Source organism: Camelus bactrianus, chromosome 6 (genome assembly GCF_048773025.1).
Source record: "Camelus bactrianus isolate YW-2024 breed Bactrian camel chromosome 6, ASM4877302v1, whole genome shotgun sequence".
NCBI classification, from domain to species: Eukaryota; Metazoa; Chordata; class Mammalia; order Artiodactyla; family Camelidae; genus Camelus; species Camelus bactrianus.
The window spans coordinates 4,893,113-4,908,993 of NC_133544.1; the positions used below are offsets into that span (position 1 = coordinate 4,893,113).

A 15,881-nucleotide genomic window follows, 5' to 3' on the forward strand; every position below is an offset into this window, starting at 1 on the left:
AGGCTCCGGGCCCAGAGGGGAGACTCAGAAGAGTTGTGCTGGCTGGAAGACACAGGCCAATTCACAGCATGGCATTCCAGGCACAGAGTATCTGACAAAAAAGGACTGAATTGAAATTGACCAGATCTTAACTGCTGGGTGACTTCAGGCAAATTACCTAACCCCTCTGAGCCTCTGTTCTCATTTCCTTCCTTCATTTAACCATTATTTATTGGATACCACTTATACACAAGGCACAAGGGATATAGCAGTGAAGAAAAAGAGGTTTAAAGAACTCTACCCTTATGGCATGACATCCTGCTGAAGGAAGACGAACAATAAATAAATACAAAATTAAAATCTATAGTATGTAGATGGTGATAATGTGATCTGGTGAAAGAATAAGCAGAGTGGGGGGAAGGGCGTGCCCACTGTGGGGAGGGATATATTAAACAGAGAGGTCAGGGAAACAGCTGAGCAAAGACCTGGAGGAGATGAGGGAGCAAGTCACATGGCCCCCAGGGGTGGAGATCCGAGTGGGGAGAGTGCCTGGCATGTGCGGCACGTGGCCAGTGCGGCTACAGTGGTGTGAAGGGGGTGCGCTAAAGGAGACATCATTTGGTGGGGCCAAGCTGGCCTTTCGAGCCACTGCAAGAGCTTGAGTTCCCACTCTCAGTGAGATGGGACACCACTGGAGGGTTATGAGCACAGGAGAGACATGATTTGATTTTATATTTTTAAAAGTGTGAAGAATTAAGAATAGGGGAACAAGGCAGAAAGCGTGGAGGCCAGTCATAAGGACACTGTGGTAATTTGGGTATAGATCGTGGCTCCATGGACCAGGCTGGTAGTAATGGAGACGGTAAGACGTGGCTGGATCCTGAATATATTCTGAGACTGAGCAGGCAGGACATTCCTGCATGGATTAGATAAGGAGCGTGAGAGAAAGATGCCTGAGCAACCTCTCCTAGCTGGGGAAGAATGCAGGAGGAACAGGTTTAGGAAAGAACAAAAGAACAGTGCTAGACATGGGAGTGCGAGATGCCGGTGAGACTCCAGATCACAACGTCAGGCAAGTAGGACCACTTATCTGGGATGAGTCTGGGGAAAGGTCTGGGTTGGAGGTTATGTTTTGGGGCTGTCCATGTCTTTGAGCCTCTGCTTTCATTTATAAAGTGTTCTGTGGGCAGAGCGGCTGGCAGCAGCTGGCGCACAGCAGGTCGAGTTTCTGTGCCTGCCCCTTCCCTGCCCAACCCGCGTCCACCTCCTGCTGAGCCGGGACTTATCTCCTCACCACAGCATGAAAGTCACTGTACCTAAATATCAGTTTCTTCAAGGGAATACAGGACTCCAGGAAATGAGCAGGACTAAACGGCCTTGGGCTCTGGACACGCGGGTGGGCTCTCCTGGTTTGTGAACTTCAGGCCTTCCCTGATACCACTCATTTAGCTCGTTTCAACGTTCCAGTGAAAGCATGAAGAAAGTTCCAACATTTCCCAAGACTAGGCATCAGTTTCAATCAATAAAGAGCTAGTTTGAATTTGAATCCTGTAATAATATCTTATTTAAAAATAAAACAAAACAGACCCAAAATAGTTAACTTCCCATTTTCATGTGATTGACACATTCCAACTGTAGATTTTAAATCCTGGAGTTGGTACTACACGCCTTCTGGAAATAAATCAGAGTAAGTATCAGGAATTCAGAGAAACAGTGGTTTCTGATTTGGGTTTCATTCTCACTTGAGGGATTATGAAGCTGAAAATCACATTGAAAACATTTTATTCTAGAGTTGGTAAGGAAACTGTCCTGGGTCTAGAGGGGGAAGACAAACTACACTGTAGTCCACAAAGTCGTCTCCTGCAGTGCTCAGAGACCATCTCTGCGGTGTGTAGTAACAGGTAAATGTTTACTTAACTATTAGTCCAGTATACATCTCACCTAAGAAGTTTTTTTTTCCTTAAAAAAAAGCAAAAACACAAGTGAAGCGTGTCTACCACCACAGCCAGCCACAACAGCTTGCCTGGTGTTAGAACAATACAGTCTTGTAGTCAACAGCCGGCAGAGATCCCCTCACCAGCTGGAAAATGCTGGCACGACCTCTCAAGCTCTCAGGATTCTGCGACTCTCCCTGGGCCCCAGCAAGTCATGACAACCGTCAGCACGTTGTAGGGCGAGACCATCTGCAGCGGTTCCCTCTGCAATGTGATCCGAGTTCGCTGGCGCTCCAACAACTGGGGTGTGCTGAGGACACGTCACATTTTTCTCAGGAGGTCAGCTGTCAGCTTTTGGACGTGCCCTTCCGGACCAGCACGCTCAGCGGGCCCTGTGGCACCAAAACAGGCCTGCACCTAGAGAGCTCGCTTGCTTTTCCTCCCTTGTTAAGTCCTGAAAAGGAACCACGTCCACTGCTTACCAAGCCTTGCTGTGTGTCACGCAGTTGTAGGCACTAAGGAAACCAAGTTCAAAACAGAGGGACTGACAAAAGCCCTCAAGGAGCTCCTAGCCAACAGGGAGCAACAGCAGGTAAACGTGTCTGTGTCAGTCAGACTTCCTTTTAAAACGAGTGTGGCCCTGGCGCTCTCAGAGCTGGGGTGTGCACGGAGGAGCGTGTCCACAGGTGAGGCCCATAAACACATGCAGGTAAACTGACGGAGCCCCTAGGGGCCTCCCCTCCCTTTACACTCATGGAGCAAGAGTGCTGCGATTTATAAAGTAAGTTTATGTTGCCTTATTTAATTCTAACAGTATTATAGATTTTCTTGGCAAGAACTGCTATTCCCATTTTTCAGCTGAGAAGACTGAGATTAAGGTAGACCTGCCAATTCCGCAAGGGTAGTACACAGCAGAGCCAGGATTATAAACCAAGTTCCCTGACTCTCATCCCAGAGGTCCGGCCCCTCCCACTGCCCTCAGACCTCCCCAGGAGGGGGGCTGTGTGGCTGGCCACAGTTTAACCTCCCCACCAGCAGGCTCCCTGCTGGTCCACCTGCCCGTACTTGAACTGCTGCTTCTGGCTCCTGATTTTTTGCCTACCTGTACCTCCTCCTTGCCTTTGCCTCAGACTTCCCATCTCAGCGACAATCTGTCTGCTTTTCCCCAGCCAATGGTTCTCAAAGTCTGGTCCCCAGAACTGCAGCATCAGAAAATCTGGGAACCTGTCAGACATGCAGATTCTCAAGCCCTATCTCAGACCTACTAGATCTGAAACTCTGGGGGTGGGGCCCTGGGAGTTTCCCTGAGCCCTCAGGGTGACTCTGCGGCATGCTACAGCTTGAGAATGACCCTCACCTAAGCTAAAAGGCTAAGCTCCTCCAGAGATCCTGTCTTGCCCCACCATGACCACCTGGCCCCACACATACAAGCCTGGGACTGAAGAAGAAAGCCACCTGCCTGGTTCTGTGCAGCAGTTACAAACTCCCCTTTCTGGTCTACTTTCCCACATTCTCAGTTTAGCAGTGCAGCGCCCTTTCACCAGACCCCCTTCCACCACTTCAGGCCCAGCTCTTGGCTCTGGACCAGGAGCCACCACTGTGGGAGTGCGTTTGTTGATGCCTATCCCCCTTTCCTTGCTGTGAAATGCAACAGGAGGCTCCAGGCTTGTTCAGCATGGAAGCCAAGACTCACTCCATCTAGAATAAATGCTAACAATAAAATGTGAGCCCCACCATGGTACTACTTTCTTGGATTTACAAAGCTCTTCTGCAACTCTCACAAGGATCAGAAAAGCTAATTTTGAAACTCGGATTAGAACCCAAGACTCCTAATTCATTCTCTAAGGACCTATCTAATGTTACATGCCAGGTATTCAATAAATTCTTGTTAGTTATCTAATGGAGCCGTCATCAAACAGTAAGTCTGGCCACTGTGTCACTCCATGTCACCAGAGCATGTTACCACATGGAAAGAACATCCTTTCCACAAACCCAGTCCATCAGAAATAACACAGAGGCATGCTTGCAAACAAATGATAACTTCCTGGCTCCAAAGCCCCAAGTTTATAGAAGGGCGGGGACAACCTCTGTGGTCCTGCTTTTTCCATGAGAAGCTGATGACCCTCTCATCTACTCCCTTGATTCTGATTAAAGGTCCCTGGTTTCCTCTTGTAAGTAATGAAAGGTGGTAATTCTATTGCCATTTCAGTGTCTACTGCAGAAACATTTGGAGGCAACAAAACAGGCCTGCGGAGGTTCCCACACAATCACTTCTTTGCCCGTCAGTAGGGTGTTTATGTTCAGTTCTAAAACACACAGAAATTCCATTCGAGAAATGAGGAGCTGTCAGAGGTTAGAAACAGACATGCTCTCATCTGTATTCTCCGAAGAGGTGGAACCAACCATGCACAAACGAGCGGACAACCCTCCCATTCCACCTCCTTTATTTTCATTTCTTAGAAACTATCTCTGTTGGAACATCCCTTCCCACATTCATACCCAGGGACACATTCCCGGAGAAGAGATGGAGGAAAGAGAAGGAAGAAGATTCACAAAAGACTCTAATTTGGAACGTTAATAATTATAGCAGCGGAAAAGCTTATGAAAGCAAAGGACCCTGTTAACAAAACATTATGAGGGCACTTCCCAGAAAACTGCCCAGCCACGAGATCACTGTTAACAATGAGGAAAATCAGAGCCAAGATCAAATCTCGACTAAGCAGACCGACTTGTAGGATTTTGCACCTTTACTGCTACAATTAGGAATTCCTAAAAGAGCAGTAGGCTCCCTGAGTTTGACAAAGGAAGGAAAACAAAAGATGGCAAGAGACTCAGTATTCTGGATAAACAGTCCCTATTCTGTATTCATAACTCTACACCAGCGACAGCACAGCTCAAAGGAGGCACAAGGTGGGGTCCGCGGCAAATTCACACGCGATCAAACCAATTATCCACGCTGCATCTGTGCATGCAGTAAACACCCTTGACCTGCACCCCCTCTGCACCCCCCACCCGATGACCGGGGTAAACCCCACCACAGAAAAGAACCCTCTTTTTGTGACAACCAGCCAGAGCCTAAGCTGTCATTACACAGCAAAAACCTAGCGAGAACAAAAACCCAGCGGCAGACTGATGTAGAAACCCCAGAACATACCTGAATTCTTCAAATGCAAACATGACCTAGTCAGAGACAATTTCCTCAGATTGTCTGGTAGCCTTTTTGGTTCGGAGGACAACCATTTAGTCGGTCAGATGGTGCAAAGTGCGGAAAAAAGAGGCGGGGTTTCCACCCCCCCCCCCAATATTCTGAAGTAAAAGGCTTTCTGCAGACGGGGCCTGCAGCCTCCAGCTCCGCCAGCTGCTGACAAGCGGCAGCTAACAGGGGAGGCAGCCAGAAAACCATGTGATCATTCCAGCAAGTCTGATGAATGCAGTGTGTGCTTGGGCTCCGGGCGGTGAGCTGAATTAGTCCCAAGAAGTAAGTCGAACCCTGGACATGCCTGGGATCATGGGTAAACCACACAATCTGTGCCCTGCCAAATTTATGGGGTGGGGGTGGAGGGCAAAACTGTCAAGGAATGAGAATGCCACCTGTTCGGTTGCTATCTGACCAGTGACCTGTCTCCTGCTGTAGTGACTGGGTATGCGGACCACAGTGCTCAGGGAATGGAGTGTAGACGGATAGCGGGCTACTTGCTACCGAAAGTCCTTCCGAATTCTGCATTTCACCCTTCCACTACCAAATGTTAGGTGAGCACAAATGTATGCACTGCTTTGGAATCACAGGTGTCACCCTTTATGGCCACCACTTTACCATGAACATCACCCTGGGATGCGTGACCTCATTTACTGAGTGTCTAATATGTACCAGGCTTCAATTCCTTGAAGTACAAAAACAGCTGTAATAATTTCAGAGCAGAAGAAAAAAGAAATGAGATCTCAGCCAAAAAAAGAGACATGTTTACCAGTCTGTAAAGCCCGAGCTGGTGAGATTTGGCAAATGAGCCGAGGCTGTGTTCTGAAATGAACCACTAAGGAGAATCGTCAGCATTTGGACTGTAAATCTTTATAAAATAAGGAAGACAGAACTCAAATAAAAACCTGTGAGTCACTCTTGATTTTTTTTCTCTCCCTCAATCCATAAATATAATCAGTCATTAATTCTGATTCTACTCAGAAAGGTTTCTTGGACCTGACCCTCCCCGCTGCCGCAGCTCACGCCTTCAGCGTTTCTCACTTCATCTCTCGTCTTAGTAACCAGTCCTCCTTGTTTCGTCCCTTCTGTAAAAATCTACCAGAGCAATTTTTCTTAGTCTGATTTTGATGTCCCTCTATTTTAACCTTGCGTGAGGGCCTCAGTGCCCACAGGATTAAGTAAAAATGCCTGAGCCCAGCATACAAAGTCTTATTTCCCTAATCCTTTCTTCCACTAAAACTCTTCACAAACCCCCAGTTCAGCTGGATATTCCCAGTTCTCCAAACAAGCCAGGCCCTCTGTCCTGTGGTCCACAGGCCCACAGGCCCACAGGCCCCGGCTATGTGGCCCACAGGCCCACAGGCCCCGGCTATGTGGTCCACAGGTCCACAGGCCCCATCTATGTGGCCCACAGGCCCACAGGCCCCAGCTATTCCTTGCTCCCTATACAACTGCATGCTCCCTTCCATGTGGCCCACGCTGCTCATTGGCTGCTCTGTCCCCAGGAGCCTGAACCACTGCCAGGACACTCAGTGGCTCTCTCTGCTGTCACCTGCACCGCATCACAGCACTCTGCCTGCACCCTTGTCTGTGACGTCCTTGAGGGGGTCTGTGTGAGGTTAATTTCTGTATCCCCAGTGCCTGGTACAGGGCTGACAAGGAAAAGCGGTCTAGTGCGTGTGCTCACATGAAGGTACTCTGGATGGAAGTGCCCTCTTTAAAGAAACGAAGTGATGATGGCCAACTGAGGTGGACTAACTAGTGGAGGGGACTTCTGAGGAATCCCGTGGTCCTCAAACGACACAGCAATCATCAACTATGCTGATCCAGAACGCCTTCCACAGTACTCCTGCCAGCCTCTGCCTGAGACCCTCTAGTGACAGCAGCCATCATGACAGACCAGAAAACACAGGAGAGTCAGAGTCACTAAATAACCTGGGTTTAAGTCCCAGATCTGCCACTTGCTAACTCTGAGATCACCGGCAGATCACTTAGAGTCTCCGTACGTAAAACTGGAAGAATGCGGATCCTGCTCAGGCCACTTTCACAGCACGGGGGTGAGACCCACCAAGGGAGGACTCGTGAATGTCTTTATCAAGTGTATACAGTTGTAAAGACAGTCTTCATCTCTGTTACTTCGCAGCTGTCTCCCACTGGCAGCACTGAGAGCTGGATGGCTCTTCTTTATGGGGAGGCCACCCTGTCACTGAAGTTGTCTGTTCACTGGTAGGTAGCTCATTTAATTTTTCCACCCCGGGGGAGGGGGCGCAAGGTACTTCTGTCCTGTGATTCTCAGGACAAGGAATACAATATATATGGATGTATGTATAAAATCACTGCCCTAAATCCTAAAAAAAAAAAAAAAAAAAGATTACCCAAGTCTTAGGAAGAACAATTTACTCATACCAAATACAATGATACGAAATGTTTTAATTTATTAAACTACCTGGTAGGGTCATAGATGGATGTGGTTGCATACTTCTTGAGGGAAAGGAGGTCTCAGACTGAGCACCCCACTGCCAGTCCTTGCCACCTTCAAGGGGTGGGCTAGCAAACAGCCGACCCCAATAAATTACTTGATGGATTTTTTGGCTGGTCTAACAGTCAAAACCTACGTTCCTGGCACTCTCTGCAAGGTATGGGGAGAAGCAAACATTTGGCATGGTGGGAACTGGCCAGCTGTGTTCTGCCCTGGCCACCAGGCAGGTCCAGTGTGGTGGGCCCAGTGGGATGGAGACCCTCTGGACTTTGTGCCTGGTTTCCACCAGTGACTCACAAACCTTCTCTTGGAGAGCTGGTTATACCTTCCAGAGCAACTCATAAGGTCCTAGTAGAGAGCAGAGTTGATAGAAATGGTGAAAAATCACCAAATCTTAGCACCAAGTATATTTGAGACATAATTTTGTGAGATTCCCCAATTTACAAATAAGAGAACAGAGGTTAAGTAACTTGGCCAAGATCATATTGCTATTAAGTGGCAGAGCAATGACTTGGACCCAGGTGGGTTTAATGCCAACATTTTTAACCCCAGTACCCTCTCGGGGTCCCAACACCAAAGATCCACTGCCTCCGGCTACCTCCAGAAGAGGACTCATTCCAGACTGTTAGGCAGCCTGTGGCCCTGAGAAGTGGCTGGGACATGGCGACCCTTTGGGGTTCATTCATTCGGCTGGCCCTGGCTAATCCCCAGATTTCACGGTCAGACAAGAGGCCTCTAAGGGCTGCAGAGTGCCTCAGCTGTCCCGGGGAGGAAGGGCTGGAAACCTGAGTTGATGCAGCCTCGGGACCAGACGGGGAGGGACTCTGCTTCTGAGGCGAAGCACTCCCACTGACCACCTGGTAACTGATAACACCTAAGTGTCAGGAACAGGGAGTCCTGACTCCTCTCCAAATGGCACTTCTGTGACCACACACAATGCTTAAAGAGAAAAGTCACCGCAGGCCATCCACCAATAACTCAAGGCTCAGACAAAGCACAGGCCTCCTCTGGGACTTACGCTCCCTTTGTGACATGAAGGAATAGCCAGATAGTAATTTTTTAGCCTTTTGCTTTTTAACGTATCACTTACGTGGACCACTGATATGAACTGGTATGAACATAAAACCGATAAAAATGGAAAAGCCCCAGCCTCCCTGCTACCAGGCTTTCCCTCCCATCACCAGGATCAGGCCTGGACTCGGGCTGGGAACACCTGGCCTAAATGACCTGGCAGCCCCATCAGAGACCCTTCTGGGGGCTCTCTGAGCTACACGTCATCACACACCCTCGTCAATCTGGACTCAGTTCCTCTTTCTGTTCTCATCCTAAGAATAAAAAAGCCTCCTGCCTTGTCCCAGCTGTCCCCGCAGAGGCCTGACCTACTGCAGTTACCGGACGTGCCTGAGGCTTCCCCTGAGAAACAGACAGGAGACAGTGAATAAAAACTCAGTCGCTAACACCAGGTGTCCCCAGGCCCCTGACAATCTCAGAAAGCTAAATGAGAAGCATGTCTGAAACCATGGTCCTCAGCTTAACGTGCACACACTTAGTTTGGAAGCATGTCTTTCCATGTGAAAGGATCAAGTTCCCAAGAGTGAACTTATGATTTATTTATTGGTACTGAATCCTCATCATAGCTCCTTTGGAGACTGACAATCTGAGACTTTAAGGCCCTGATGTCCCATAGTTTGAGGCATTACAACCAATGTTTCCGCTCCCATTTTTTTTTAGGTTTTTAGTTTTACACAGTCATGATGCTATGTGCGACCAAATAAAGACTGGGCACCTGAACAGAGGCTAACATTCCTGTCACATAAACAGAAATGCCCCGACACTCGGACCCGCACACTTGCTGCTCTGCTGCGCGCAGACCAGACAGACATCGGTTACAGGCACGACCAGAAGTATGACTCCTCTCTCATGGCCTGGATGCAGACTTCTCCACTTCTCCAGCAGGGGCTGAGTGGTAACAAGAGGCCTGCTTCTCCCTGGTCTCACCCCGAGACCCTAATTAAGACTCTCCTCCCCTCTGCCTGACCTACCCAATCACCTCCCAGTTTAAGACCCACAATTCTTTCTGTCTGCAGAATGGGGTCTCGGCAACCCAGCTGGCGCTCTGCCCGCCCCCCGGCCAGCCAGGCGCAGGGGCGCTCCTCCTGACCCATGCCCCTTGCTCATGCACACAGCGCTTTCAGCCTCCTCTCCACAGAGGTGATGGAGGGGGTTCTGAACCCAGTTCTACTACTATCCGCCTGAGAAGCCTCGGGAAAACTCTTTCCCGTCTAAGCCTCAGTCTCCCAATCTGAAAGCTGCGGAGAGGAAATGCTGGCACACCTTAACTGCGCGCCACGGGAGCCAAGACTACTGCGTATTTCAAAACCCCATCGGGTCCCCTCCTGACCAAAACCAGCCTACAGTAATCTCTCGAACTCTAGAATTCCTATGATAATCAATAGATACTTTTAAAAACCTCGCATACCAGCTTGTGCTGAGGAGTAACCTTTGTCCACGATCTGTCAGGCGTCTAACCAGGTGAGCGCTGCTGCAGACAGGGACGAAGGGGGCAGGTGAGAGAGACCTGGGGCGTTTAGCTCTTCACAGCCTCCATCAGAAACGCACACACAATCCAGGTGAACCAACATGTGTGCTGTGCAAATACAGCCTCAGGAGAAACCCGCCCAGATCTGGGACCACCACCTCTGCTGTTATGACTTTGTGGAGCGCCCACTAGCTGTGGCTCTGGTTCTCAGTCCTTTCTAAGCCTTCACAAGGCAGAGCACATTCCGAGGCACAGAGCAGGTCTTCGGTCAGAAATGTTTTGAATGCACTGAATGCACTTTTATTCCAGTTGAACTAACCTTTCAAAAATTTTAAAACAAACAAAAAACCCCACCTTCCTGAATTAATAGGAAATGTGTGAGTCCCACACTCTGAGTTAATTCCTTCCCCCAAATTACATAATTCACCTGAACTTCTACAGTGACATTTAACTTTAAAACAAAAGTTTTAAATAAAGCCATCTCTTACCTCCATTTTGAGAATTCTATTTCAAGTAAAAGCTATCCAAACCCAGCATTCTACCACAAAGCAAACACAGTTACAATCCCTTTTCAGCCTACCGCGGCTCAGAAGTTGCAGTTTATTGGTAATTACTTCTGCATTCCTGTCTGCATCAATCTCTCTCACTCAATAAACACTCTCTAAGTATCTGTACCAGGTTATTAAAATTATCCTCGCATTCATTCAACCAATTTTCAACTGAATGAGCTGAAGCCTGCAGCCCGCAGCTTTCCTGTCCTAATGAAGGAAGTCAGATAATACATGAATAAGAAAAAGACGATAAAACAGGGCAAAGAACCAGTGTGATGGCGGCTACTGAACTTAGCCGAGGTGACAGGAAAGGCCCCTGTCAGGCAGTGATACTTAAGCTGAGATCTCAATGACAAGAAGGGACAGGTGTGTAAACACAAGAGAAAGATCAGTGCAGGTGGAGGGCACAGCTGGTACGAAGGTGGGTAGAAACAAGCTTGGCCCCGTCCCTTCCATCCAGTGTGGCTGGAATGGAGAAGGAAGGGAGCAGAGGGAGACGGAGACAGAGGGGGAAAGCAGGGCGTTAGTAGCAGGGAAGTCGCCGGGGAGTTTCAGGCAATGGAGTAACATGACCTGACTTTCGTTTTTAGAAGGAAATGGAAGTGGGGAGAAGCTGCTGCCGTGGTCCAGGTAAGGGGTGACGGGGCCTGGACTCTGGCGGCAGCACTGGACGAGGGAGAAGCTGATGGACGAGGTGTGTTTTAGAGAGTCTTTTTTACAACTGTTGTTTCATGTTGTTTCATGAATTACTAGTGAAGCAGAGCAAAGACGGAACATACCTGAAGAGAAATACTAAGAACACCACTAGGACCATGAGCCTAAGAAGCGGCAGCTCCGTGAGAGGAGGCCCCTGCGCGCCTTCGCCGCTCTGCCCCAGGGCAGGGCACACAGAATCAGTCAGTAAGTATCTGCTGAATCAACGAATCAGCAGTTCACAGATTCAGAGAAGATTTCATAAAAAGATGCAACTGGGTTAAGTCAGCAGTCCTCTTTCCGGTGCAAGCGTCAAATGAAAGGGCAGATTATCCTTTTGAATGAACAAGTGCAGCTGCTCCAGTGTCACCCAGATAGACTGAAATGTGCCAAGAAAGTCTACCAGGAATACAGGGAGAATCACGACATAAAAGCATGTAGAACAAACTCCTATATTCAATCAAGAGCTGTTTCCTGGGCACCTGCGATGTGTCCAGCACCGTTCCATCCCTGAGAAGGGAGGGGTGAAGGCAGATTCAGACATGTTTCAGGCCTTCCCATCAGTTAGGAACAGACCACACAGACTCAAACAGCTACAGTACAAGCGTCAGAATATAACTCAGTCTGCAAGGTGTCTGAAGCTGTGGCCCAGGATTTTACACTGTTAGTATTCGGTTTCTTTCCCTTCCTTGGCTCACTGTTGGCATCAAGATCCTCTGGAATCCTGGTTCCCTCCTGCAGGTGCTGATGCGCTTGGCTTGTGAAGGGTGGGGCGGTGGCGGGGCTCCAGGCCTCACCAGCTGAGCGCCCTTGGGCAACAGCACTTCACCAGAGTCTCAGCTTATTCACTTGCAGAATGGGGATAATAATTTCTGTCCTGCTCCCTCGTAGAGACACAGACAGGGTCAGGTACAACACTAGGTGGGTCAGTGTTCTGTAAACTCTAAGTGCTATGTAAATAAATAATAGTGCTATTATTAACAACAAAAGAGATTTCCTTCTCCACTTTGTGCCATCTGAGATAGCAAAAAAGCAGGAATTTTAAGTATTCATCCAGGTCATATAATTAGATGATCCACAAATGCAACTTCTTATCCAGGTCACCAAGAACTGTGGGAATTCAGGGCTGAAAGGACCTAGAAGTCAAATTCGTCAAACCCTACTCCTGGGTAAACTACCTAAGACGCTTATCTCCTCCACATGTACTCATTTCTGTCAAAGTAGAATTTTCGAAAAGCTAAAAACATAACTCTTATAAATACAGAGTACGCATATAATTAAAAACTGATTTAAGTCCTTAGTGAGTGAGCCAGCACGATGGCAAAGCTGGTTCAAAGGTAACGAAAGGGACATATAAACTCAGTGGGAAAAAAGAATGCTATAATAGTCTTGCAAAGTTAGATACAAAACTGGTTAATATCGTACAGAGCCATTAAACTAGAACCTCTGAGGTTATCTTTTCTACTAAACAGAAATCACCTAGATGTCTACTGGACAAAAATCATTTGTCACCTATCAATTTTTTATAAGTTAAAATCTAACTTTACAAAAGTACGCTGTCTCCAAGAATGTCAGATACCGCTTAGATGGGCTTGCTAGCCAAGGCTCCCGACGGTGTACAAAACTCGCCTTTTCTCCAAGTTTTAGGCAGTTTTCTTTAAATATCTTTAAAATATCTAACCCTAGCTTATATCCATTCCAATGAACTGGATGATAAGAAGTTCTTTCCTATCTGGTCCATTTTTGCTTTGACTCACTTACATCCTCTTAATTTGTAAAAATTCTTCAAATAATTGAAGTCAATTCTAAATTATTGCTTAGTCTTGCTAGGTCAAACTAGTCTGAAATTTGGGGGGCCCTATTTTCCAGAATTTCCAGCCTTCAGTGCTTCTCTGAATTCTCTCCGACTGTCACACTTGCGGGCGGGTCTCAAAGACAAAAAGGGAACATCTGATTCATAGGCACTGATTCACAGACCCCCTCCCCCAGGTTCTGGCTATTCTGAGGCAGTTTCCATAATTAACTCTAATTTCCTAACTTCACGAACCCACCCCTATCACTCCTTTCTTTCCAATATAACAGTGCTTGGAAGTCACAAACCAAACCCATTACAGACAGGCACATATAAACCCAACCCACACTAACCAGCACAATAATATCAAGTCAAAGAAGAAATCTAAAGAGTCAGGGAATGTCTTGCTCATATCTGTATTCTCCACAGAGGCTAGGGAATCAGAAGGAATAAGCAAACAGATTAATTAAATGTTCTAAAGAACTGAAAGACTGAATGGATTCCAAAGGCTTTGGCATGTCAAGTGTCTTTCAAGAGGATAAGTGAGGAAGGGAATTTCTGGGGCTAGTCCAGGGGAGACCTTCAGAAATGGAAACCATCTTAGTCCGTTTGGGGCTGTGGCGTAACAGACCGGTGGCTTATAAACAACTTATTTCTCATAGTTCTGGAGGCTGGAGTCCACGATCAGAGAGCCAGCATGGCTAGACTCCTCACTGCGTCCTCACGTGGTGGAAAGAACCAGGGAGCTCTGCGGGGGTCTCTCCCTAAGAGCACTAATTCCCTTCATGAGGACTCTGCCCTCATGACCTACTCGCCCAAAGGCCCCACCTGCTAACACCATCCCAGAGGGAGTATGGATTACATCAGGTGAATCTGGGGGAGAGGCACAGACATTCAGGCCACAGCTGAGGCCAAATGAATGAGCACTGTGGGAATTTCTAGCCCCTACTGGCAAGGCAGAGATGAAGACATTTTATCTCGAAGGCAGGGAAGTAACGGAGGGGTGTAAATGTGTCCATGTAAAATCAAACCACACGGGTCTGCCCTCAGAGACAGCAAGTCTCCCTGTGCTTTGAAGGTCTGGAGTCTAGGCACTGACCACACAAGCCCTTCCTAATCTACAAGCACTAAAAAGGAAACCTTCATTTAACACATGTTCTGATGGGAGAAGGAGTTAGAGGGAAAGCACGGATGATGACAAAGAAACTGCATGAACAGAACACCTAACAGTTGCAATCTGAGAAGTCCTGCTTTAGATAAACATATTTTTTTACCCTCTAAAAGCTAGTTTCTCTTTCTCACATTGTATTTCTGATAATCAGGCTTCTCTATTTCTGATTTCCTACTGAAATGTACAAGGTAGTGTTTTTCCTCATCCAAAAGAGCACACTGCTTCTTAGTTTCCAAGAGCTCCACTTCCGCGAGTCTTGCGATGGTGTTTCCATCCTTCTCACAGAAAGTGCCGACGCCCAGCATGTCACCCTGGGGTGTGAATTAATAAGTAAGAGGACAAACTGATGAAAGGCCTGCCCATGGATTGCTAATGCCGAGTGGGAATCTGTTAGGCAGCCAACTAAATTTGGAATCGCAGTTCTTTTTTAAAAGATGTATTCTTGCTAACATGACAAAAATGAGAAATTGGTTATTTTCTAAGCCTCATTCTCAAAACATTTAACCCTCCTATGATACTACCTTCCTTGGACCCCACAGTACATACTGAATAAAAGAAAGAAAGGAAAAAGACACCGGCACTGAATCAATCAAACCTTGAGAACCAGCCACCACATAACATCAGAGGAACATGGATTTTGACGGTTTCATAGATTTTATTAACGTGGTAAGTGATCTAAAAAAAAAGTCAGTCCTATCTTCGCACTTTGACCAAGGGAAAGAGAAAAACAGCACCCTGCCTAGGGCCACACAACTGCCGTCAGAGCTGGATCACAACTGAGGTCTCCTGATTTCCAGCTTAAGTGCTTTTGCTCTATTTACATCAGTGGCTCTCAAAGGTGGGGCCGTACACCAGCAGTGTCAGCGTTACCTGGGAGCTTGTCAAAGATGTCAATTCTCAGCCCTCTGCCGGGACTAACAAAACCAGAGACTCTGGGAGGACGGAACCCAGTGAGCTGTGCTTTTTCAACAAGCTCCCTGGGGGGTTATGATGCCTGTTCAAGTTGGAGAACCAATGACTGCTCTAAAACCAGTGATTCTCAACTGGGGGGATTCTGCCCCCACCAGGGGACACCTGGCACTGTCTGGAGAGATTTTTATTGTCACCACTGGGGGTGGGACAGTGCTGTTGGCATCTAGCGGGTAGAGGCCAGGGATGCTGCTAAACATCCTACTATGTACTGGGCGGTCCCACAACCCGGCCCGACTGCTCTGCACCCACTAGTGGGAGGGCAGGGAGATGGGCCAGCAGGCAGTTCTGCGCTCTCCCCTCTAGAGTGTCTACCCCTTTGCCAATGTTGACTTCTCTTTCATAAGCGGGTCACCCCACTGGGTAGGGTGAACTGGCATCGGGATCCCTCCTCCACCTGCGAGGCCAGAGCCCCAGCCCCACGTGCCAGTCACGCCCACTGCAGGTGGCTACATCCAATTCCCAAGTGTCCCACAAACATGGTCATTTTGCAGGAGTGTCATGATATGATTAAAGATTAGAGATCAGCCCTGATACTTAAAAAAAAAAAGGCGACTTCCCATTTCCAGTAATGGTGA

The 15,881-nt window shown here is 47.8% G+C and overlaps 1 protein-coding gene across 2 annotated transcripts in view; it reads right to left on the reverse strand.

Moving 5' to 3' along the window:
- The window catches only part of EVL (Enah/Vasp-like), a 135,596-nt gene that overhangs the window by 95,855 nt on the left and 23,860 nt on the right, over window positions 1-15,881 (reverse strand). The window contains exon 1 of one of the 2 annotated variants that reach the window (XM_074365041.1): window positions 5,068-5,193. The exons of the other annotated variant lie outside the window; for it this stretch is intronic. Coding sequence (XP_074221142.1) covers window positions 5,068-5,090 — 23 coding nt within the window. The 5' untranslated portion in view covers window positions 5,091-5,193. Of the gene's footprint in view, window positions 1-5,067; window positions 5,194-15,881 lie in introns of those variants that run through there. 2 annotated transcript variants of the gene reach the window in all.